The following is a 26,335-nucleotide window of genomic DNA, read 5'->3' on the forward strand; positions in this document are numbered from 1 at the left end:
TCCTATAATGCATCCTAAAAATTTGATGTGAACCTCAGGTCATGATCTAACAGGATATTAGATGGTAGGCCATGCAATCTCAATACCTCCTTTGCATATATTTTTTGCAAATTTCTCAAGTGGGTAGGTGAATGACTGCTAGAAAGTAAGATGAAATCCATAATCACACAACTGACATCATTACTTTCAACTATCCTTAGCAATCTAATAATAAAATCCATGAAAGATTGAATTTAAAATATTAAAATTTTGTTGAAGTGTAATAATTTTTTTTAATTTTACGGCCCTCAATTAAATGTCATAATTTAAAATTACATTTTTAATCAATGCAGGTGATTTTGATCATATATAATGGGTATAGTATAAAAAAGTGCTTTAATTACACCAGAAACTTTGTAATTGACATATGATTGGAGACACAAAATCTAAAAGCTGCATGGGACTTATAATTAGGAACAAAAGGTATTTCACTGATGCACATATACATATATGTAAAAAATTAAAAATAAAGTGCATCCTTAAATTTTATTTATAAAAATCTAATAACTTTTAATATTGTCCATCATAAGCATATTAAATATAAAAAAATTGACATATTTTTTAAGGATAAAACATATTTCCAATGTTTTATCTTCTTTCGAAATGAAATAATTATATTTAATTGTAAGGGGCAAAGATTGAAAAATATATATGATATTTGTATAAATTTTAGGAGGTAAACATTATCAGCCTATAAAACACTAATAAAAAGTTTTTTTTTTAAAAAAAAAGGGTTCATGATCTTTACTGATCCTCCTTTCTCTTTCCCTTTCTTGTAAAGTGACTAATATTTAATATGAAGAATACTAAGGACCAAAACTAAATTTTTAGGATATAAGAAAATAGATATCTTAATCAAGTTTTCCTTATATATAAAGATTAAGAATTAAATCCCAACTACATGTTTAAAGTGCGAGAACATTGTTTTCAGTAGTATTCAGAACATTACCAGCAACGTCACATATGAATCAAGAATGAACTCCTTGATTTTTCATCTAAGAAAATCACGTGCAAATGATGCCAATTGAACTAGGCTAGGTTAGATTGAATAAAGATGGTTCGATCAACATAATGATACACTGGCTTGTGAAGGTTTTACTTGAGATGGTAAGAAGAACATCCTTTATTGAAAAGACAAAGTTGTTCTAAAGTAAACATCTATGGACTTAGTTTTTCCGCTATATTTTCCATCCTTGATACCTCGAATGTAGATTTGAATAGTTCAAGTTAAATTTTAATGATACAAATAAATTTATATTTTTTTAAACTACCAAATCTTGATCATTAAATCCAATCTAGTGGTCAAGATTTGCAGAGTTCCCTCCATTACAATGCACTTTAACTTTCTTGAAACTCTCGTGCTCATTTAAAACTAATTTTTCCAGAATATTAAAGATCTTTTTATGACAAATTGTGTTGTAAGAAAACAAACTAACTATTTTGCTAATCAGGCTTCAGACAAATTTTTAGACATCAAAGTTTGTTTGTTTTTTATTGATCCTCATTTAAGATGCATGAATTTATTGAATTTGCGATGAGTTGACTTTGTTGCTTTCCTGACCAGTCTTGCTGGTTACTATGACTTTTGATTAAAAAAGTGTGAGAAAAATGGATAATTCCTGCAAAATGAGCCTGATTGAGTGTGACTGCAACCTAAATTGGTTGGAGTTTGATTTAACTTTGATCATTTTTGGATCATATCCCATGTGGTCCGGTCCAGGTTATGGCATCTCAATCTTCAAAATTAAACGGATAATTTGATTTATCAATATCAGTAAATTTAATAATATATACATATGGGGGTACAAAATGTCGTTTTATTCAGACAACTTTGACTAGCTCTATTCATTTTATATAAACACATGAAATTCAATCTGATTATAGTAAAATCTGAACACTTCAAAAGAAGATTCTGAACACTTCAAAAGTACTTTATCTTCATAGAGTCGGGGAATATGTCAATGTCAATCTGACAAAAGAATGATCAATTATGCATTAGCTAGCATCTAGTCTAGGGACTATAAGTAGGAGAAGAGCTACAACCTGCAAGTTGTAGATATTATTTTTGATGATTCATCTCATAAAGTATTTTTAAAAATAAGATTATTATCAATTCAATTTTAATATATATGAAGATCACATATTATTATATTATGTTCGAGAAAGGCCACCTTAACTATGGGTCATTCCTCCTTTCTAATTTTGCAACTATATTTGAAGGAACACGCACACACATTATGTTAGACTTAAGTATCGTCGAATCTAACTAAAAATAGCTTTTTTAATAATGTTTTTTGCATTTTCACAAACTTAAACATTAAACTTTGAGATTTGAATTCAGTGACTACAATTAATGTATGTAATGATAAATGTCTATACCATCAAAATTGTTAGAATCCAAATCAATAGTTATAAATTTATACTTCACTTGATATTAATAAATAAGTGAATTTATATGAATAATTAATATGAATTTCAACGACTCAGATGATATAGACACCCAATACATGTATTAAATACATTCACCGAATCCAAATCTCAAACTTTGTGGTTAAGTGCCTATGATTTCCTAAGCTCTTCATTAATAACATAGTTTTTACGTGAGATGAATATCCAATTTAAAAAAAAACAATTTAACAAAGGTGGATCTAAATTTAATCATTCTTATACAGTGTCTTTTTAAATATAAGTGAAGAAGCTAATGCCAAAATCAAAACCCAAATCAAAAACTAAAGTTTTGTAACACCCTTAAATTTACAAACCGATTTTTCGCAAATTATTAAAACCATTATCATGGTAGAAAATTTTTGACCATGATACATCCAAGACAATATACCACAGGTCTTAAAATATCTCAAAAAGAATTAGAACCATGAGGGACAGACATGATCCTCATAGCATGTTATTCAAATCAGGTCATAAATTAAAAGGGACAGACATAATCCTCTTGAACATATAAATGCATTTAATAAAAAGGATTAGAGTTTACATGCTCCACAAAGAAGATATGTCCTAAGTTGGCACAAGATACATTGTATAATCCAAAATAAGAGGCAACGTAAAAGATGGTGTCTCATACACCATAATTACACCACTGGTGCTTTCTCGGCCGAACTCGCTCCTGTAAAAATATTAACCACGGGGAATGAGACTTAAAAGTTCCAGTAACCAAAAATTAATATGTAATGATGCATGCGATTGTAACTAATCATGCGATTGCTAAATGGGCACACAAAATATTTAATCGAACAATATTTTCAAACAAACCGAACAAGTATTTAATTTGCATGACTACACCTTATATTCTCCTTTCGCCATGCTCGGACGCCAAATCACCCGGCCAAAGGTGAGTTGGACCAAGCGACACGCCACTCATTGGGTCCAATGAGGGCTTACCACGTGGTAATAATTAATCGAATAGAAATTCCCATTAACACCATACATTAAAATACCCTGACAAGTCATGCATCATTCAAATATCCAAACAGGAATATATCCGAACAATAATATCTCATCATGATAAACAAAAATAAATTTTTAACCCACTTGGCAATAATTTCAAACAAGTATATACAGTATTTATTTTCAATAATTCATAATTTTTCCAAACAACAAAACAACACATAACCATTCACAAACACACTTATCACAACACATTAATAATGGTTACCTTGTGTCTTGAATAACAAGTTTCCCTTCACAACTCCTTTTTCACCACTATCTTTGTCAATATAATCTACAAAATTATTTCACAATACTATATATTAATTTTACATTAAAATAAATAACTCTAATTTAAAGAATTAGAAAGTCTTAGATCTATAATCCATATTAATACTAATTTAAAATTTATGCCTCATTTAACTTCCCAATTTTTTTTCCTAAAATTCTTGTACCCTAATAAACTATTTTTTTTATCCTCAAATCACTTCTAGTATCACAATTTCATCCTTCTACATTCTAAAAATTCGTCCAAAAATAAATTAAAAATTTTAAAATTATTCTAAAACCTCAAATCACTTTTCTATAACCTCAAAAATACCTATTCATACTTAAATAAATATTTAATAATCAGAGATTTATCCCTACATCTCAGATTCCACATAAATTCAACCATATAGATCTAGATTTTAACTCAAAAATTCTTAAACATGAGTTTTAACCTCAAAAAAATATTCTATAATATTTATTATATCCCTAAGAGTTTTAACCTATATTTTTAATCCATCATATTATCAGATTAACTATCCTATAGAAAAATCCTAATCAAAATATTTACTCTATCCTAAAAAAAATCATATCACTAGAAAGCTAATAATATTTAGAAATAACTATAAAATTAATTTTTTAATTAAATAAATTTTTAAATGCTAATCTAAACAGGAAAGTTAGAACATACCTGAAGAAAAAGAAAATAATCCCCCATTGCGAGAAAACACCGAGCAACGTGAGAGGAAGAGAGAAAAATAATATAAAAATGGGATTGTGAGTCCCAAAATTATATTAAAAAAAAACTATAGGTTTGAACTTAATTATTCAAACCTTTGGGCCAAAAGTTGCAATTTTTTCTAAATTGCATCTTAGCCTTTCATGCTTTCTAATGCACACACCCCCTCCTTTTTATACAGGCACCTCTTCTCTTCCCTCATCTAACCAATGTGGGACTTAGAAACAATAACATTCCACCCTCCTTTTTTTTGTTCCTTCTATCTTCTTTTTTTTTAACACACACATAAAAAAATTATTTATGTATTATATCTTAACTAAATATTGCTTATGTGGTTTTAAATTTAATTTTTAAATTCATAATTAAATACCTAATCATAATATTATTTCTAAATAACCTCAAATAATATAAATTCCTATTATTATCATTTTTTTTTCTCAAAACCTAAATTCCACAATTTTTTATTATATAAAAAATCAGGATGTTACAAGTTTCATACCCATTATACAATATTACAAGTGCTGATTCACAAGTGTTGTGCTCTTAAAGAAATGTTATATCTCTCTCCTTGTGATCCTCTCTGGAGAAAGTTTTCTCACATCACATCTACTCTACTACCTTTGTCTCTTGTTAGAGATCCATCAATGTTTTGGTAATGTGCCTTTTTTATCCCCTGCTAACAAGAAATACTAATTAATAATTAAAATTAATTTATATAAATAATCAATACCAATGTGTTGTATAACCACGAATGGGATGACTGTTAGTATTCAGTTCACTGAAACTAAAATAGAAAATTTATCACAGTGATTTTAAATAGTTTAATTTATCATTTTATTTTAATGAAAATTATGTTTTAATTTATCTTTTAGACTTTGTAAAGCAATGGATATTGTGCCGTGTCTGAATTGATTCTTTGTAACACCTAAATAAAATTAGTCCGTATTTTAATAATTATTCAATTAAAGAACATAGACAATGTTAATGAATCTATCAACTTTAATAAACAAGAAACAGGAAGTGTTTGTTTAATTTTAAAGAGTACTTGTCACATTTTTTACTGTGTGTGATAAAATAACTCTCAAAAATAGTGTTTTCAAACATGACTCAAACCAAATTTTCTATCGATGCTACAAATAGTTGAGACTCAATATTACTTATGGAAACCTTTGGCATTACATAAAAACCTTAATAAAAAAATTCATTTGCCAGATCAGTTAAGCCTCTAAAGAGGAGAGCCATTTAAATATATATACAAAAGGATATGTTATGTGCTTTTACAATTTGATGCTTCCCTTTTTTTTTTTTCACTTACCATATTTCTTTTCTATGCAATTAAGGCAATAAACTAATAATTGCCACTTTTTTTTCTCGACCGAGGCATTAATGATAACTCGATAGAAACTTTTTAACTAAATGATATATTGATTGGAGCAAAAGTTTTGGTAAAAAATTAGAACAATAGAGAGAAGAGATAAAAAGGATAGTAATATAATAAAAAATTATAGAGGGCTATAGTCAAGTTATCTATGGGATGTAAATAGTAAATTAAAAACTAACAAGAGAAGCTAGTTATTCATATCTTTTAGGTCCCATTTGGTATGATTGAATAGTTTTTGATGAAATTGGAATTGGAATTGGAATCAGAATTGAAATAGAATTAAATTATAAAAATATGTTGGTATGTCAGAAAAATTAGATGGAATCCTTGCATTACTTTTATTTGGTATGCAAGAGATGGAAATGGAATTATACTTAAAAGACAAAAATACTCCTATATAAAATTTAAAATAAAACATAATAAAAACTTAATTGTGTACCAGTAAAAACATTTAATAAAGGTAGCAAGAAATACAAGAAAATCAAAAGTTTCCCTTCCTAAATAATAAAAAATCCAGTAAAATATTTTACAAAAAATATTATAAATATATAAATTATATACAAATATTATATATAATACTATCTTATATATATATTATAATTTTTTATATATAATGAGCAAAAATATCAGGAACCAGGAGTGAGGTGAGGGTTTTATATTTTTTGAGGGCAAATTTGTCTTTCTGAAATTTGTAAGAGGGCAAAAGTGTCTTAAATGTTACAATTTTATAGAATTACTCCCAATTCCATAGCTTCAAATAAGAAATTCAATTCAGCCTCTTTTCATGGAATCAAGATTCTCAAGAATTGTAATTCATATCTACCAAACATCACTTTATTCAGATTCTTATCCCAATTTCATTTCTATCTTCACAATTTCAATCTACCAAACATGACCTTATATATTTATATATAGTTTCCATGTCTTAGCATAAAGGGGACACGGCTTTATTTGTCTGGGCCTGAAATTCTCATGTTTGGATCTACGCTTAGTAATTAATTGGGCTCATATTGAGGATTGGGCCTTGATATTTTGGTAGACCGCAGAAACAGTTTATTTCGGTCATGTCTTCTTTTTATTGTCTATATATTTATTTCTTTTGTATAATTTCTTTGATACCTGTGTGCATAAAATTTCATTATTTTTTATTAATTTTGAATTTTTATTTTAAGTTGTTGTTATTCACGGGTGAGCAAGACTGTGATTAGCTTTTGATTTAATTAATGTTTCAGTCCATTGTGAGAAGTTCTTATTAAACAATATCTCTTGAAAATTGAAATAATCCCTACATTTATTTTATTATAATATGAATATGAATAAAGAATCATAGATAGCACAGTACCTAGACATGGAGGATCATAAATAAATGTACATTTCACTAATTTCGATCTCTCCTTAATCATTTCCAAGTGTTATAATGTAATCATCAAACTCATTATTTTCGGATTTTGTAATATTTAAAATAATTTAATTTAATTAGAAAAGCTGATATTAACAGTTTAAAAAACTAGTAAGAATATTATCAAGGCTTTGAGGAGACAATTATTTGCAAACAAGAACTAATATAAAATAAAATGTTATTAAAATGAAAACATAAATTTATTAGTATTAATTTTTGTTTGTGAATAATTTTTTTTTCAGTTCCTTTAATGTAATTCTTTAAAAAAAACCATGTATAAAAATTACATTTTAAGGTAATAATATGTTTTTGGCAAAAAAAAAAAGTCATAATATTTTTTGGCATTTTTTTAAACCTAAAATCCTTTACCGGTTTCATCGTCCTTCCCCAACTCTCGATTTGCCCAGCATCGCACACATGCTTCCAGAAACACTCATCAGTTCACGCGCTCGAATCCTCACGAGGAACGCCGATCAATAATCGTATAGAGAGAACATACGAGACGATCCGGCGCTGCCTTCTCGCCGTCTTCAACTTCTTGCAAGCCGTCCGTTGCAGCTGGTCGAGTTGGACCTCTCGGCGGTGAGCTACAGAGGTAATTTTCAGAATCTGTCTCTCCCATTCCAGAAACCTTACTTCCTTTTAAATTCCTGGCCAGGCGTGTTGGTATTAGCATGTCTTTTCTGTTAAATGTGTGGAATATACTCCCCCGGCTTTAATTCCTGAGTCTAGGTGTTAATATGCTGGCTGGCTTCCATGTTTGGAGGGAACATCAGCTTCCTATTTTAGTTCTTAAACCATTAGTGGTGGTATTATTCCAGTCGTATGGCTTATGTCCTTGGCGTGCTGCGAATATGAGCTTCTTATTTTGTCCCATATACGGTTGATTTTGAGTGATTTCTGTTTTAGTATTCTGAATTTGATTGGAACTAGTTGAATAACTTTTTTTTTTTTCAATAAGAAACTGGAACTCATTCATTCAAGAACGTAGAGCAAAGTATAGCATGTACAAAAACCTAATAATGAACCTGGAAAAAACAAACGCCAATGGACCACCCAAATCAAGTGATAGGTGGTTGGTTACTTGTTGAATAACTTGGCAATGCCATAGACAATCCTTCGGTGTTCAACCTTTATCGAACAAAAGAGAAAAGAAAGGAGAAGAAAGTGCTGATGCAAGGGCGTATTTCGACTGAAAAGGTTTAGAAGATGCAGCTTTGCTGTACTCTTCCTGCATCTGTTAGGGTTTCAAAGAGTTGCAATTTGCCTTCATTTCTTTTCAGTTACCAGTGACTGTGCATGGGAGCCCAAGGTATCTCGGTTCTTAAATCTATACTTCAGTGTTTTCGCATATATTTGACTGCACTCAACGTGCATAGTACATCTCTGAAACTAGGAATAAAAGTTGATCATGGTATCAATTTATGCGGTACAAATGTACAATTTATTTTCCCCCCATTATGCAGTTTATTTTTTCTTAAATTTGTTTAGATTTTAGTATTATGCATTAAACTAGTTTGATAGGATGTCTTGTGCTTTTATTTTATCATAAGATAGTGTTTCATGCCTTTGTTTAGGCTGTGCTTTGACATCATGGCATGATGCTCCATAGCTGATCTACAAAAGGCTTGAGAAGAGGTTTTTTTTTTTTTTTTTTTTGTTTTTTGTTGGGGTTTGGGATTCCTTGGCATAGATGCCTGGCCTTGGGTTTCATGGTCCTCTTGTTGAATATGATACTTTAAGAAAATGGAAAATTTTGATTTAAGAATAGACAATGCTCCATATGAAACCAATTTACCAATCATATAAAATATTCCTTAGCATTGTTAAGCAAAGTGATAGTTACCCAGCAATATTTGCATGCATGAATTTCTCCTCTACTCAAATAAAACTGAGTAGATGCGTTTTACTCATGCTTCTGTCTTTTCAATGAAAGTCCAATTTCACTTTTCTTTGAAAGCCAAATTTCACTGAAGTTACATTTTCACTTACTGATCTTCAAGCTGTTCAAAAAGACAGTTGAGACAAGCAAAACTAATTCCGAGATATGGTGTTGCAATATCATCTTGTATTGTTAGAGCATTTTGTACTTAATTATTTTACTGAGCTAAAAGCTGAGAGTAGGGTGAATTAATACTTTGTTGTCTACTCAAATATGATATTTATGTTGCAGGAACTACATAATTGAATCTTGTGCATGACCTTACTGTGCAATGGCTGATTCATCTGACTCGTCATTTTTTGATCGTATGATCAGTCAACTTCGGACAACATGCAAGTATGACCTCCCATATCTGATGCTTAATTAAAACTGTGCTCAATGCACCTGCCAATGTCTCTTTGTTGTAAAGTTGTCTCACTTGACTGTCTGCCTTTCATTAATTTCACTGCTATAGAATGTTTTCTGTCTCTAATAAGGTACCAACATACTAATTCTCTTGAACCCCCACCCCCCAATGTTTCCCTTTTCTATTTTGTTGAAAGCCTCAAGTTTCTCTTTCATTTGATGAAAATTTTCTTGTGGTGATTGTAGGTATTATACTGGCTATCCAAAGGATCTTGGACCATCAAGGGTTGTTCATTTTACCTCAGAGCGTGAGTTTGTCCAGCTCCTTCATGAAGGTTATCCTGTTGTTGTTGCATTTACTATAAGGTAGAGTTAGCCGTGAACTTTTTGTTGTTTCAAACTAACTTCTTGTTGACTTTAGGTCCAAAATTGAGGACAAAATGAGAAAAAACGAAAAATATTTTGGAATAACTAAAAGCTAATTATTATAATGCAGGGGCAACTATACGAAACATCTTGACAAAGTATTGGAAGAAGCTGCTGCCGAGTTTTATCCAGATATTAAATTTATGCGTGTAAGTTGTTATTGGTCAATTGTTAGTGTTGAAACTTGATGACATAACACTTTATAAAGCATATTATTCACTTCTCTATTGATGGAAACACAAAAACATATAGATGACGCATTGACGTACTGATTAGCTTCCTTTTAGTTGTTATTTTACTTTCAAGGAGTGTAGTCTTTGTCAAATCACCCTCTCTCTTTTGCCTACTGGGTTTTGATTCTTATTTTCTAGGGTTTTTGCCGGCAGAATCCTTCTTCCCATTTACTATACTTTTCTGCATAGTCTAGATTTTTACCATGCATTGATGAAATGATTATGTCCTACTATTTTCCAGGTTGAGTGTCCAAAATATCCTGGATTTTGCATAACACGGCAGAGAAAGGAGTATCCATTTATTGAAATATTTCACAGCCCACAACAAGTATGGTACACCTCACCTTGTTCACTACAATCTTACTGCTGTGTCTCGAAGTCTCATGAGAAGAGATTGTAATGGTCTAATGGATCCATTCCATGACTCGATCAACCAGAAAGCATGTTCTGCTGCTATCATATCTTCTTTTAATAGGCTAATCTTTGAAGTGATTACTTGTCCATTAAAACTCTTATTGACTTAGTTTTTCTATACAGGCAGCTGGCCAGGGAAGGATGGCTGATCCAAATGTCACGAAATACAACGTGAAGGTCTTGCCTGTAAGTTTTCAGCTTGTTTATAAATCAATTCTGTTATTGACTCTTCATAATATCCAAATTAGGTCTTCTACATTCAGATAGCTATGCATTTGGATGCAAAAAGGGCAGTATAAAAGAATGTGATTATGTATGGGGTTCTCATTTATAATCTACTCCCTCCATTCCACATTGATACTTTTGAAGGAGATTCGGCATTTCAAAATATTAGATACTTTAACAAAAATAAGGTTTCATTAATAATGCTTTTTCAATTTTGCCCTTCCCATTATATTTTCTATTTAATATTCCTTCATACATGAAATATTAAATGAAGAGCATTTTTGAAAGTTTATATTTTTGTTTTGAAAAAAATAAAGTTGTAAAGTATATTTAATGAGTTTTATTGATATGTGTGATTTTATTTGAAAGTGTTTTATAATTTGGAATGGGAGAGTATATTGTTTTAATCTTTCTTCACATCCACTATATGCATTTAGTATTGTGAATGTAGAAGATCTAATTGCAAGTGCCTGCATGAAATAACCGAATGAAAGTTTGTTATATTTATCTACAGCTGTAGAATACTGATGAGCTTCACAAAAATTTCATTTATCTATGGGTGTGCAGTTTAACTACGATCTCAGTGCTTATGGATTTAGAGAATTTTTTAAGCGTCATGGAATACAGGCATCAAACCCCAAGTAAAAATACTGCAAAATGTTTGAATGTAACCCAACCATTAATTATTAATTAATGGAATAATATGTGCATACTTGCATGCGCTGTGTTTGGTCCTATAAAGGATTTGTCTGCTTAATTTTTTTTTAAATTGCAGTTTGCAGTTTAAATTTAACTGTTTTGAGGAAGTAAACATGCAAATGGAAAAAGTTATGCTGGATAATTTTTTCCTGATTATCAAAATCGTTGATGGTTCCTACTCAGAAGAAGCATGTTGCAATGTAAATGTTACTTTTAAATTTGGTTTTTGTTTGGAATGATATTGAATTCAATACATGTTTTAAGAAACTAAAAGGGTTACCTGTCCTCACTTAGCTCCAGCTCCAAGTTTGCCCAACAACAATGAAGATGACAATTTTTTTAAAACATTGTAGATTAAATAATAAAACAAGAACATGGTCTTCTATCCAAAAAATAAAACTAAAAACAAAACAAAAAACATGGTCCTAACCCGGAAACTTGATTGAGACTCTCGCCTGTATTACGTCGTTTATGATTTTTTAAATATTATGATTTATTATTGATTTTATTTTATATTTGGTTATTTGTTCATGATTTAATATTGTAATAGTAGTTTAATTAACCATAAGATTCGAATCATCCAAATCTCACGTAATAATGGAGATATACCAGGTAGAGAGGAACTGGGAAAAAAAGTTAATTTATGTTGTTTCACGTTGAAAATGATCAAAATCATGATTTTAGTGGAACGTGAAACTCGACGCAGTTTTGATGGATGCGGGAGATGATGCATTTCAATTTTGGAGTTGTCAAGTATAGCTCCCTAACTCTATCAATGTATTAATGGGTAATTAATTTGGTAAGTTAAGCATAAGGGTTAAGTGCCATGAACGTAAGGGAAGGGGAAGAAAAACCAGTTGACACTTGGCAGCAACCTGTACTGTGAATTCCGTGACCAAAACATGAAAGTAGAATGCTTTCCATGAACAGGCAAGAATGTGATGCAGAAATTAATGTTTTTAAGGTTTTGTTGAAGTTCATTTGATGGTGTTGAAAGAGACCATTCAGAATATGAAGATCATGTTGGTGTGCGATCTTATCATGATAATCCTCTAGGATCTCACTTTGAATACATATATTTTATATATTTGAATTGTCTTTTATGTCCCTAAATTAAAAATAAAAGTATTAAGAGACAAAATACTGTTTAGTGATGATAAAAAGAATATAATAAATGTTCCATCTGTTCATATTATAAGATTTTTTTTTTCAAAAAAAATTCATGTTTTAAGATGTAAGTATTTTACTAAATTTTAAAGGAAATTTGGGGTTGTTTGGTTTTTGCGTTCAATTTTTATTTTTAAAAACTGTTTTGTATTATAACTTTTAAAATTGTTTTTAAAACAAAATAAAAAAACTTTGTTTGGTTATATCAATTAAAAAATAATTTTGGAATTAAAAAATAAACTGATAGTGATAATTATAGGTAGTTAATGATAGTTATTAATAATAATAATTGATTAAGGCAACTATAATTTTCAATAATAAAATATATTGTATTTTAAAAATGAAAAAAATAAAACAAAACAACTTAAAGTTGTTTCTATTTTTTATTTTTAAAAATAAACAATAAAAATAATTTTAAAAATAATTAAATAAAAAATACTTATGCCAACAAGTTTTAAAGTGTTTTTATGTTTTCAAAAGCAAAAAAAAAATTAAAAAATAGGAAACAAACAAGCTCTAGTTTTTCACATTCTCTCTTGTTTTTCAAAACAATTATCTCAAAATACTTAAAAGATTTTTTTTTTATTTTGTATAAAAATATTTTCTGTTTTGTTTTTCAAATATTTTTTAAAAACATGTTACTAAATATATTTTTTGTTATTTTTTTTGGAGGATAGAAAACTATTTCTAAAATAGATTGCCAAAGATGCCTTAGATTCTTGAATTTATATGGTTAGATACTTTGTTACTATCAATTTGGATGAGTGGATTTTTATTCATTATTTAGCTTTCATCATTACTTATAAATTTAAATACCCAAGCCTGAAGAACAAAACTTGGATACTCATTGAATATTAAATTGAAATAGAATAAAATTTAAAATCAAATTAAGTGATCAAGTTAAGATCAAATAAATTTAAGGCACAAAATTACATTAAGTGAATAAATTAAGATTAAATGAAATCAAGGGGGTTAAAGCAAAACATGCGTGAGGTAACATAAAATAAAAAGTTATTTTTGCTTTTTATTAAGAAATTGACAACTTGTCATGCTGATACTTTCGAAATAATAAGAATTTTTTTTGTGATAAAAATAAAAAAGTGAAATGATACTTTTTAGTTTAGAGTTGATCAACATTCTAAATTTTAAATTATTGTATGAATAATATTATAAATTTTAAATTTTTAAAATGTGTAAATTTTTTTTTTAATTTTTAAATTTTGATCATTTAAAAACTTGCCATTAATTTTTAAAAATAATTATTATTTTTGAAGATGCGTGACATAGTCGCATATATTGTGGCACGACTTTTGAAAATAATAGTTATTTTTTTAACTTAATAGTAAATTTTTGGATGCACAGTTAAAAAATTAAGAATTTAAAATCTTATTTGTACAGTAGTTTAAAATCTAAAATACTGATTAACTCTTTAATTTGTCTTAAAAGAAGTTCTATCTTTTGAATATATGGCCGACAAGGGAGAAATGGAAAAGACATTTTCATTCCTCCTACTTTTGAATAGAAAATGCGGATATTCCTTCGATTTGTTTTCTTATTAAGAAAATGATTCTTTTGTCAATAAGTGGACCTAGCATGACTGTCCATCATCCAGTTCCTTAAATTGAGCAAAAAAATAAAATAAAAAATTCACCTCAATTAATATTTAAAACTCGACAGGTTAAATGACTTGATTTGGGTTATATTTTCTTAAAAAAAAATAACTTTGTATCTCTATATTCTATACTTTATTTAAATTTTATTATAGATTCTTATACTTTTTTGTATGATCTAAATCCTCATCCTTTGGTTTTTTAGGATTTTAGGTCCTTATAAAACTGTTCATGGAGGGACATAGAATGCTAAAAAATTTAGGAATATAAATCACTAAAAAATAAAAATGTAAAGATTTATGATATTGAAAAAAGTATAAAAATTTATATAAAAATTTAAATGGAGTGCAAAAACCTAAAGTTATATTTTTTTAAAAATTTTAGTATTTTCCATTTTTCTTTTCATTTTTGAGACGTGAATTCTAAATCAAATCTAGATTTTTTTTACTTTCTTCAAGTCAAAATATAAACAGTTTTAAAAAAAAATTTACAAATCAATAAAGTCTATATTTTCATAAAAATATATAGTATTGTTTTACCTTTTTACCTATACTCACAATTATCAAGGCATTTCATGATAAGTGAAAAATAAATTTATACAAAAATTTAAGTTAATAAGTATAAGGGATAAAGTGAATTTTTTTTATGTTTTAAGTTGTTTATATTTTAAACCATGGAATAAGATAATTTAAGAAAAATAATATTTTATTGATGAGACTTTTTAAATATGTACCTTTCAAGTATAAAGAGATTTGAAATGATATTGTAGTGTGCTTTTTTGATTCTGTATATTAGGCATCTTTTAGAAACACAATTTGATTTATTTTATAAATTACTAATTGATAGGATTGTTTTATTGTAAATTGAAATCTCCAAACTATCCTTAAGAAGTGAGACAAAGAGATAAAATACTATTATATGGCTTGTTTACTTTTTACTTTTTCTTTAAATGTTATGTTTGAAATTTCACTTACTTTTATTCCTTATAATTTTATTACATTAATTTTAATAATGTTGGTAAAATGACTTACTCCATCCATTTAAAAATATAAGATATTTTTAATCAAATTTCATCTCTCAATAAAGTAATTACCTACTTTTAAATTGATCCTGTCTTTTCATATTTACTCCTATTAAACACTCTATAATAAATATAAAGTCATTATTAATAAGAGTATTTTTAGAAAAAAAAAGAGACAATAATTATATCTTGAAAGACTAAAATTTTTTTACATTTTTAAACATCTAACTCCTCAAAAAATATTTTATATTTTTAAACGGAGGAAGTATAATTTATAAAAAAGACTGGGGGAGTAATGATTGAGTGCATGAGGATATTTTTTGAAAGTTTATAACTTTGTTTTGAAAAATTAAATTTTTAAAATATCATTATTATATTTTATTGATATGTATAGTTTTATTTTATTTTATAATTTGAAATAGGAGGATTGCTATTTAGACCATTTATATATATAATATAGAGAAAATTAATCTTTTAGTCCTTTAACTTGTAAGTCACTTGTAATTTAGTTTCTCAATTATGATTCTCTGTGACTCTGTCCCTCAACTATAATTTGCCTATAACTCAATCCTTTAACTTTTGAATTACTTACAAATTAGTCTATTATCCTTTATTAATTTTTTTTCATTTTAGCTTATATCTCACATTAATGAATAAAAAGAGGGTATTTTAAAATAATATATGAGCATTTTTTTATCTCTCTTATTTAATAAAATTTTTTTTAAAAAATTAAAAAATAAGGACTGAGTTATAAGTAAATCAAAAGTTGAGAGACTGAATCACAGCGAGTCATAATTGAAGGATTGAGTTATAAGTGAGTTAAAAGTTGAAGGACTAAAAGATTAATTTTTTTTATAATATATATATTTTCCTTCAAAAGTTCGTGCCCATTCACTGATCCTTGTGCTTTCGGCTTAAGTAATTAAAACGAAAGAGTGCATTCCATTTTTGTCAAGCCCATTCATAAAAAAGTTAATTGAAGATAAAGAGCACAATTCACAGTTTCTGTTTTTGAAAGAGACAAATTATGACGTGGAGCACTTGCTTTGTTCCTATCTTCTCCATTTGTATTTATGCAATTAAGATTACTTTCAAATTCTTTACTCCAGAAATATTAGTTAACTTTTAACATGTTTTACTGAAATTAATTTTATTTAAAAAATTAATAAATTTTTAACTTTACTTCTTAAAATAAAATATTATAATATTCAATAATCTTCTTAACATTTAATAGAGGCAAAAAAGAAAAATGAATATAAAAATTATAGAGGTATCATACAAATAAGATTAAAATAAATATTTTTTTTCTTTATCTTATAAATATAACTAGATGATTAGGTTAAAGGAAAACTTTGCATTGACCAGGTTGGTTCCCAGAAAAGAAAGAAAGAAAGAAAATTAAGCCAAAATTTACTGATATTCTCTTTTGGAGGTATGTGCAAAGATCTTCTTAAATCATATCTTATTATTATTTTTAATTTTTGATAAAAATGAGTGAATAACTTGTGTTTCAATTAATAGTTGAAAAATTCAGGAAAAAAAAAAGGAATTTTCATTTGAATTGTCATCCAGAATTTCCTTGAATAATGGATGTAGTTTGAAAGCTGAATTGTTTAGGGCATTAGGAGTTGGAAGATATATGTTAGATAATTGAGGGGCACTTAGTTGAATGGGTTAAAAGAGTTGAATTAGTTTATATTAAAGTTTTGAGTTCAAATATTAAGATAAGCAGTCATATTAAATAAATATGTTAAAAGTATTTTTAAAATATTCATGAGACCAATTTTGATAATAGCTACCTCACATGATGAGAGTCCATATTAGTCTAGACAGGAACTGATAGTATCCTAGGTTTTTTAGGACATCAAATGCTGAAATTAAAAAAAAAAAGATGTATTTTAGATATCAGGGGTTAGGAGTTGTACTCTTCAAAGGCTTTGAAAAATTTATATTTAACAATAATTTGACTTGTTAATCAAAGATCATTCTTGATAATAACTATATTGTACGGTAAATAATTTTCTTATAAATTATTGAGTCCTAATTTGTTGTTAATCGTAATTTTTTATTATTCATGAATATTTTTTTATTGAAAGAAATTATATTCGATGCATGATCGGATATTAAATGTGAATACTTTTCAAATGAAGATTTAAATATTAATTCATCGTATTACGAGTAATGAGTCTTTGATGCTAGATTCAATCAACCTCATTAGTATTGTCAACTATAATCTTACACAGGACGAGTTGAAGAATTTTTTTATCACAAAAGAAAATATTGAGTGGGTGAAGAATTTTATATTAGTTTGGCGTGATTTTACTTAGCTCATTGAGTTCTTTTATGTCTTCAAGTCAAATTGATTTTCAATTACACAAAGTCAAGTCAAATAAAACCGTTAAGGATACGAAAACGAAATCGGTGCTTATGATTTTTATTGACAATTCAACCTTAACATTTTATTGAAGAAAAATTAAATTTTACATCTATCAAATTAATATATATTGGTTAATGGTTAATAGTTAATCCGATATTTCATAATATCACTCAAGGTAAAATTTTTTATAAGATAATATGTTGATGTTGAGCCAATTTGGATGCTGAATATATGAATGAATAATTAGACACGTTATTATAAGGAGTTTAGGAAACAAATCATATTATATATAACTTATGAATCTTACATTGTTTTGATAAATTTTATTATATATTGAGTACATTGATTATAAATATATAAGACACATTGGGATAAAGATGATAGAAAATAAATTCTGCAAGGAATTTCATTCTTTGGGGTTTTTTTTTCAATTTTAAATACATGGTAAGAGAGCTAGGAAGCTAAATTTCCCCGTAAGAATTAAGAGTATTATTTCTTGATTTACTGTTTTTTTTTTTTGAAAAAATGTTTTCCCAATTTCCCTTACTAATATAAAGTAGTCTACTCCCTTTAATTTTATTTATAAATAACTTTCATTATGTTTTACCATAATTAAAAAAAATCTTAAAATTTATTAATTTCATCTTAAAATTTAATAATTTTTTACTTTCACCCCTAATAAAAATTTTTAATTCTCATTTTTGATATTTTTATTTAAAGTATTTAATAAGTCACTTTTAATATATTTTATTAGAATTAAAAAAATTTTAAAACTCATTAACTTTGTTTTAAAATTTAATAATTTTTCACTTTCACCCCTAATAAATATTTTGAATTTTCATGGCTGATATTTTTATTTTGATAATGACAAAAATGTAAAGAAAAAACATTAGACATTGATAAGCTTTCTATAAATATGAAAAATTTTTTAAATAGAATCAAGAGGAGTATTCAATAAAATTTAAGGAAATTCTAATTCATGCTTTTTTTTTTTCTAAAATACCCAGCCTCATAATAGGTCATAAATCTAGCCGAATTCTATTGACAACCATCACATATCTAATTGACTAATTGTCACTTGCATCTTCCACCTCCTCCGTTCGATTTCAATGGTAGCCGTATTCAGGGAATGTTTTTATTTAATATAATTATATATTTCGAAATTTGTATTCCAAATATTAAAATAAACTAATTCAACTTTTTCAATCAAATGAACTAAGTGTCCTGTCAATTTTTTTTATTTCATTTTAGCCTCCACACATGTTCTCTTTTATTTATAGTATAAATTATAATTACTTTACACATACATACATACATACACACAGATACATACATACATACATACATACATATATAAACATTGGATTCCTACATTACATGAAATCTTATAAATAAATTGTATTATTCATAGTTAGTGCATTTTTTCGTTTCACCTTGCCTGGACCAAATTATAGTTTTAATAATTTACAACATAAAATCAAACACACTTCGAAGTATAATTTGTGCTAGATTTATATTGTATATTTAGATTACATTGATAATTGGGGTGACTTCTACATAATTACATGGATCTTGAAATCATATGTAATATTTTATGTTGGTTGGTTTTATTGACAAAAAATAAAATAAAAATGAGATTTTTATAACATACTTATGCTATCATAGTAGATGTGCTAATTTTGGACTAAACTCGATGAACCGATTTGAATAAACTTAAAAAATTTTAGAATAAGTTTTTCAAGTTTGATTCTTTTTTATTCTAGGCTTATTCAAGCCACCTAAATAAATTCAAAAAAGATTGGGCTAAGCTTGAATTTGAATGGACTTAGCTTGAATATCTTTTTTATTATTTACAAAATAATATAAAAATAAGATAAAAATTAAAAATATTAATTTTTTAAAAAAATTAAAATTAAAATTACATAAATATAAAATATAAATAATATTTAATGATTTGAATATTCAGGTCAACCCAAATAAACTCAAAAACTTAAAAATTTAGGATATTTTAAATTTAATTTAAATAAATTAAGTTTAAATAAATTAGTTTCGTCCAAATTACTAGTTCCATGTTATATAGCTTTAATATATTAATATTTTTTTTAAAAATAATAATAAAGAAGATCCAAACTCCAAAGTGCATACAAGCAAAAAAGTGGATTAATATGGGTATTAAATAAAATAAAGTGGATTCAGATCGAAATATCCTAAGGAAGATTAACTATTAATTAGGTTAGACTTTTATAAAGGTGTATTCTGATTTCTGACCCTAACAAATAAAAAAAGAAAAGGACTTTTATGGAGTGGACGAGCACAGTCTATACAACCCATGCTATGATGGGGCAATTGGGGACTTATTGGAGCGCCTTTTTCTTTATGATAAAGACAAAATCGTATGTGTCTGTGTCTATATGACCGGGATTTGCGACCATTTCCAATCTGATTCAGCAAAGCTGCGAAGTACGAACTTTCTCTCTTTGTCGATGGTCGCTGCATCGTCGGCTTCCTTCGCGGCAACTTGCGCGATCTCTCTCTCTCTCTCTCTCTCTGTGACAGCCATTTCTCTTGTGCCTATATAAATATATAGAGAGAGACAGACACATATACACGTATATGCAAATAGTAGCTTGTATCATATTCAATTCTTGGGTCAAATACTCGGACAGACTTTTGGTGACGACCCTTCAGTCAATTCAAACCTCCGCGTGTTCTAGTCGTTATTACTGGCAGCAGCTGTACGAGTTTCAAATCTTCACCGAAGTCTTTTACTTTTTGGCTCACTTGTTTCTGGTTCGGCTTTCCCTCGCCGGCACTTGGTTTGTTTTGCTTCTCTTTGAGGTTTGCCCATTTGGGTTTCTTTAAATGGAGTAGAAGATCAGATCTCTTTGCGTGAATCTTAATTCTGTTTAGGTATGGGGTTTTCTTTGTATCTGGGTTTCTGTTTCTGTTTCTGTTTCTTTCTTTCTTTCTTTTTTTTTTTTTGGGCCTCTTCTGCTCATGGCTGAGCTTGACTTCAATCCTAATGGTTTCTTTTTCCTCCTTTATGCTTTTGGGTTTGGGGGATATTGGCTAATTGTATTCATTTTTTTCCTTATTGTAATGCAGAGATTTCATGTGGAGCATCATCGATTGGATGAGCATCATCTGTAGATGATGTTTTTGAACTGATGCTTGCGTGGAGAATAGGAATTTAGTTACAAGCTATAGCGGATTGCAGAATAGGGTTGAGTTGACTTATATATATATGTATATTCATTATTCGTGTAAGAATAACCAAACATTTTAAAAATGATAGTCAAGAAAAACATGGGACGTGCAAAGTCAGGACTTGTGCTGATTATGGCGCTTGGATTTTTCTTTGCCACTTATAATTTGCTATCTATGATTGTGAGCAGCAAAGAATCCAATTCTGGAAGTTGGGTGGTTGATGGGTTGGAATTGTTTGATCCTGTTTTAACGATGCCTGGAAAGGTGATTGGATCAGCAGAATCTAATTCAAAATTTCATGTTGCCTTGACTGCAACTGATGCTGCTTACAGCCAATGGCAATGTCGGATTATGTATTACTGGTACAAGAAGGTAAAGGACATACCTGGATCAGACATGGGAAAGTTCACCCGAATTCTGCATTCCGGCCGGGCAGATCAGTTGATGGATGAGATTCCAACTTATGTTGTTGATCCACTTCCTGAGGGCTTGGATCGGGTAAGAAATTTCTGCTTCTGCTGTCTGAATTTTTTTGTTTTCAACCTTCTTAGTCCAATCCAATTTTAAAATACAGAGTATCTCGGAATTGGGAAAATTTTGATCTCTTGACATATATATAAAATAGGTTTCATTCATTTCACGACTTGCAGAAGAATTGTCGGAAAATAGAAGAAAGAAGATGAAGAATCCAAAAAAGGAAAATAGGATTCTGATAGTTGAATATAAGTCAGGATGCCCAAGCATCTACTGAATCTTATGGAAAGGAATAAAAAGTGGTTTGGAATATGAGAAATGCCACTTATATTCCATTTTTTTAAGAAGGTAATAGAAAAGGCCTGGTGCTGTTGAATAATGACAGCAAGGTCATGGTAATCATTGTTAAAAACATCACATCTCTCTCCCCACCTCTGCCGCACCGTGCCTTACAGGCCTGATCTTTGATGTCTATCTTTTCGTTGCTAGCGTCTAGTAGAGTTTGAATCTTCAAAAAGTGATGAGGAAATTCTATAAGTCTTGATATATTTGCAATTACATGATAGTTTTGTTTTAATGAACTGAATGTCTTTTAAAAATTATAGCGGTTAGCATCCAAACTGAATTATTAAAAAGATTTTAAGGGCCATGTTGGAATTTTAAACTGATTACCTTTCCACTTCTCCTTTACATTCCATTAACCATTAAACAAGAAGGTATGTTAATTCCTTTATATTCCATTACATTTATTCTCATTCCTTATGCTGGATGATATGACACTTTTTGTACCAATTTAACAATGAATTTCCTGAGTCGGAAGTTCTGGTTGGATCCCATGATTTTACACATCTTGGTGGTGAATTTGTTGACATGAGTTCTGATCTGCTGATACTTATCAGATTTATCATAGACTCCTTTGCTCATGATCACTACTCTGTTATTCGTCACTATTGATTTTATCAAAACTTAAAGTTTATTGTTGGTGCAGGGTTATATTGTCCTAAATAGACCATGGGCTTTTGTTCAATGGCTGGAGAAAGCAACTATTGAGGAAGAGTGAGTTTATTTTGGTTTTCCATATTTCTATACTTCCACTTAGAACAAAGCCTAACGGCAATACAATTCGTGATTGCTCGTGCAGATATATTCTAATGGCAGAGCCTGACCACATATTCTTAAGGCCATTGCCAAATTTGGCTCATGGAACCAAACCAGCAGGTTATCCATTCTTCTATATAAAACCAGCTGAAAACAAAAAAATAATTAGGAAATTCTATCCTGAGGAGAAGGGTCCTGTTACTGATGTTGATCCCATCGGCAATTCTCCTGTAATCATTCATAAGGTGAACTCACCTATAGCTCACATGAGTTGCCTGATTGATTGCTATCCAGATATTTATAAAAAAGCTAGAGTAAACAGAAAATAGTAATTAGGAGTAATAGAACAGAAACTTGGCAAGTAAATCATACAGGAAAACAGTATAGTGGTTGTACTTTTGCTTGCCTTGTAGCTGTTACTATACCAATACAGTTAATATCTATTTACCTATGTAGATGCTTAATCGACATAGTTTCATCTTAAGGCACTGATTCTTCTTTATCATGATCATCAGTCCTTACTGGAGGAAATTGCTCCCACATGGGTGAATATTTCGTTGCGAATGAAAGATGACCCGGAGACTGATAAGGCCTTTGGATGGGTTCTTGAAATGTGAGCAATACTTAAGAAACACTGGAGCATTTTTTTTCATAGCATATATTTGTAATTGATATTCATTTCGTATTGAAAATAATGATAGCCACTGACCAATTCTGAAACCACTAGATTTTCTGATGTTGCTGTAATTTGTCGCATGAAGGTATGCATATTCTGTGGCATCTGCTTTGCATAATGTACAGCATATTCTCCGAAAAGACTTCATGCTTCAGGTGTGCTTCACACAAGTTCTGTCGAACATTTATTTTCCTCTTCCTGTATCTTTCCTTTGCTAGAGATTATTTTGTTACTCAAAGTAGCAAATCAGTTATCAACACTAGTCTTTGTACTTTTTCAGCCACCTTGGGACTTAGATGCTAGAGAGAGGTTTATACTCCATTATACATATGGATGTGACTACAATCTAAAAGTAACTGATCCTTCCTCCCTCTTTCTATATATGTTAAACTCAGACTGAATTGTCTCTAAATTTCCTTTTTCTCATGTTTGTCCTTACTGAATATCATAGTCTTGCTTGCTTACTGGTTAGTACTAAATCAATGTATTTCCTGTTGTTTCTCTGTCCAGGGGCAGCTAACATATGGAAAAATTGGAGAATGGCGTTTCGACAAGAGATCGTATCTTATGGGTCCTCCACCAAAGAACCTTTCCTTGCCCCCACCTGGGGTTCCTGAAAGTGTGGTAAGTTATTCAATTTATAAGGTGGCTTTCCAGAAAATGATTAATCAAATCCTGCATGATCAGGCGTTGAAATATTTCGAACTTGCTCTTTCCTTATCATTCTAAATTGTATTTCTCCTGGATATTTGTCTCTAAAAAATGATTTCAACTTCTTATGAAGACCAAGTGACAGGAAGCTTGGTGTTAGTCAACCAGATATGTTGTCTCTAAATTTGTGGCCTGGTTGACCTTCAATATTCAAGCTTTACATCGATCTGTTAGAAGTTGATCGAATCAGGCTACTTATCTGATGGATATACTTGGCTCAAAATCCACCTATTAAATTATCTTAAAATTGCACATACTTTTGATCAATGGAGCCTTTGATGGGTTGCCAATAACCCAATGCAGACCTTTTATCTTGAAACAACTGAAAGCTCAGGTCTAACCCTAGCCATATGAGCAACAAGCTAGTTTTACATGTGGATATCTGATTGGAGACTAAAAAATTCTTACCCCAATAAAGTGTCTTTCTGTGTGTTTTAAATGCTGACTGGTAAATTTAATAAATAACAAAGTTTACTATGGAAGATTCATCCGGTACTTATAGCGAGGCCTCTTAAGGTTCTACTTGGGCGCTATGTTACTTCGATTTTTATGTGTGATATATCTTTCACGCTTTATAGTTTTTGTGTTTTACATATTTACTGATATCACAACCAAGCATAGGATTGTACATGAGAGTAATCAAGGCCTTTGTTAGTTCTGATTTACAAGGAGGGTTTTATAATTATGCCCTTTTAAATTGTATGTAGAAAAGGTTTATAATTTTTCTGTACAAACATGTACGAGGAGAGGTTATGGGAATTTTTTTCAGAGATTTATTTTAACTGACTCTGACTTTTAAGTTGTTGTTGTTGTTGTTGTTATTGTTATTATTATTATTATTATTATATGTTTTAAGCTTCCTATAAATGGCTCTAAGTTATTCTGTTTGTAAGACTTGATTTGATAACTCAGAATAATTATTTTCTACTGTCCTCTCTCCCTTCATCATCTCTCCATTTTCTACTCTTTTTCCCTTTATTTGATAATTCAGAATGATTATTTTCTAATCTCTCAGCTGAGCACTGTGATGTTTTTGTCATTGGCTTATTGGATGATTTGCAGGTGAGACTTGTAAAGATGGTCAATGAAGCTACTGCTAACATACCAAAATGGGAAACACTGAACAGAAGCTGATTAAAAAGGTTAGAAGGGACCATATCAAGGTTTACTTGTGTCATTGATTCTGGTGACCACAATATGAGAAGTACCAAATCCTAAATATACAAGTTGTGGTGGTGGTGGTGGTGGTGAGAGATTAGTTTTAGCAAAGGGGAAATGTGATAGATGCAAAGAATGCTTTTGTACTTTTGTTCTGCAAATAGAGTTTTGTTAGTCACTTTCTCCATTGCTTTCAATATGTAAAAAACGCTTACAGCTTCTTACATGGTTAATTTTTTTTCCCTGCTCAGGTCTGAATTTAACCAAATGAAATGCATTAGAATTCTTTGATAAACTCTTATTTTTTTTGAAAAAAAATATATTTAAGCTAACTACAAATGTGCATTTTAAACATTTCAAACTAAACATTTTTGGAGACTTGCAATATTCTACAATACTTGATCTTCATGGTAAAGCTGGGAGGAGGGGAAAAAGAGAGAGAAGGGAACAAAGACCGCTGATGGTGATTGCCTTCATTTCAATGCATGCAAACCAATAAGCGTATACCTGGGGACTTGTTTTTTTTTTTTTAGAATGTATTTGAAAATGAACGGCTTCGACTAATCCAGATCAAGCCGAGTTAGGACCTATTCTGATGGAAGCTCTCCAAATAAATGGCTGCATTTCAGGGCTTAAACTTGAAACTTTCAATCCCACGCAATTGAACCAAGTGTTTTGTGGTTATCTGGAACTTTCATACGTAGTTGAAAATGCATGCTATTAACAGTTATGGCCTACAATATTTACGAACTACAAAGCCTTTTTTTTTTGGCGGGTTGAAATTTTGATTGGGATATTTTTGAACAATTATAGTAGTTCTTACAAAATCATGTACTTACATATGAATAAAAATGGAATTTGAGAATCAGATCAAAAAAGAAAAGAAATTTGAGAATGTGGAAGTCATTTGACGGTGAAACATTTTGATTGGGATATTTTTGAACAATTATAGAATTAATTCTATCAAATGCGAAAAATTATTTGAAAAATGTGCACATGTGATTAACTAAATACTTATAAACACCACCAATTAAAATTGGTGTGAGTGGTAAGGGCTTTCATCATTTAACCAAGTGATCAATGATTCAAATCCTATCCCTTGGTATGTATCTTAATTTTGTTGGAGAGGTATACCCTTTACCTTCTATACCTCAAGATAGATAATACATACTATTGATGGAGTCTACTTATTATGCTACAAAAAAAAAAAAAGACTTATAAACACTGGAATATTATATTTTTGAGGAAAAAAAAAACTTCACAAAATGAATTTTCCAGTAACAATT

The 26,335-nt window shown here is 29.3% G+C and overlaps 2 protein-coding genes across 8 annotated transcripts; both read left to right on the forward strand.

Moving 5' to 3' along the window:
• The first annotated feature begins 7,654 nt into the window (after window positions 1-7,654).
• On the forward strand, window positions 7,655-11,738 carry LOC129318638 (uncharacterized). 6 transcript variants are annotated; one of them, XR_008595267.1, is made up of 7 exons: window positions 7,655-7,861; window positions 9,440-9,544; window positions 9,800-9,919; window positions 10,050-10,128; window positions 10,454-10,656; window positions 10,754-10,812; window positions 11,366-11,738. XR_008595267.1 is itself a non-coding variant. In XM_054963521.1 (7 exons), exons 2-6 carry the CDS (start codon window positions 9,480-9,482, stop codon window positions 10,799-10,801), a joined length of 408 nt encoding a protein of 135 aa, XP_054819496.1. In that variant the 5' UTR covers window positions 7,655-7,861; window positions 9,440-9,479; the 3' UTR covers window positions 10,802-10,812; window positions 11,366-11,738. The 6 variants fall into 6 exon arrangements, 4 of the variants coding, with proteins under 4 accessions (XP_054819496.1, XP_054819493.1, XP_054819492.1 ...); XR_008595266.1 differs by having other exon boundaries at window positions 11,419-11,496; XM_054963521.1 differs by having other exon boundaries at window positions 10,454-10,545; window positions 10,750-10,812.
• Window positions 11,739-20,170: 8,432 nt separating this feature from the next.
• Window positions 20,171-25,293, forward strand: LOC129317631 (hydroxyproline O-arabinosyltransferase PLENTY). Of its 2 annotated transcripts, XM_054961967.1 has the most exons (10): window positions 20,174-20,635; window positions 20,831-20,948; window positions 21,121-21,430; window positions 22,395-22,462; window positions 22,548-22,749; window positions 23,020-23,117; window positions 23,266-23,335; window positions 23,461-23,532; window positions 23,691-23,804; window positions 24,954-25,293. In XM_054961967.1, the coding sequence occupies exons 3-10, from the start codon at window positions 21,185-21,187 to the stop codon at window positions 25,023-25,025; spliced, it is 942 nt and encodes a 313-aa protein (XP_054817942.1). In that variant the 5' UTR covers window positions 20,174-20,635; window positions 20,831-20,948; window positions 21,121-21,184; the 3' UTR covers window positions 25,026-25,293. The 2 variants fall into 2 exon arrangements, with proteins under 2 accessions (XP_054817941.1, XP_054817942.1); XM_054961966.1 differs by having other exon boundaries at window positions 20,171-20,635; window positions 20,831-21,430.
• The last annotated feature ends 1,042 nt before the right edge of the window (window positions 25,294-26,335 follow it).

Source organism: Prosopis cineraria, unplaced genomic scaffold, assembly GCF_029017545.1.
Source record: "Prosopis cineraria cultivar Desert tree isolate PC_DT_omini unplaced genomic scaffold, ASM2901754v1 PC8, whole genome shotgun sequence".
Lineage (NCBI taxonomy): Eukaryota > Viridiplantae > Streptophyta > Magnoliopsida > Fabales > Fabaceae > Prosopis > Prosopis cineraria.

Excerpts from the sequence above, each read along its gene's own strand:
- LOC129318638 (XM_054963517.1), top strand. The coding sequence starts at position 9,480 with ATGGCTGATTCATCTGACTCGTCATTTTTTGATCGTATGATCAGTCAA. Across the intron at positions 9,545-9,799 it reads CAACTTCGGACAACATGCAA|GTATTATACTGGCTATCCAA; the intron begins GTATGACCTCCC and ends TGGTGATTGTAG. Across the intron at positions 10,541-10,749 it reads TATTTCACAGCCCACAACAA|GCAGCTGGCCAGGGAAGGAT; the intron begins GTATGGTACACC and ends TTTTCTATACAG.
- LOC129317631 (XM_054961966.1), top strand. The coding sequence starts at position 21,014 with ATGATAGTCAAGAAAAACATGGGACGTGCAAAGTCAGGACTTGTGCTG. Across the intron at positions 23,336-23,460 it reads GAAAAGACTTCATGCTTCAG|CCACCTTGGGACTTAGATGC; the intron begins GTGTGCTTCACA and ends GTACTTTTTCAG. Across the intron at positions 23,533-23,690 it reads GATGTGACTACAATCTAAAA|GGGCAGCTAACATATGGAAA; the intron begins GTAACTGATCCT and ends TTCTCTGTCCAG.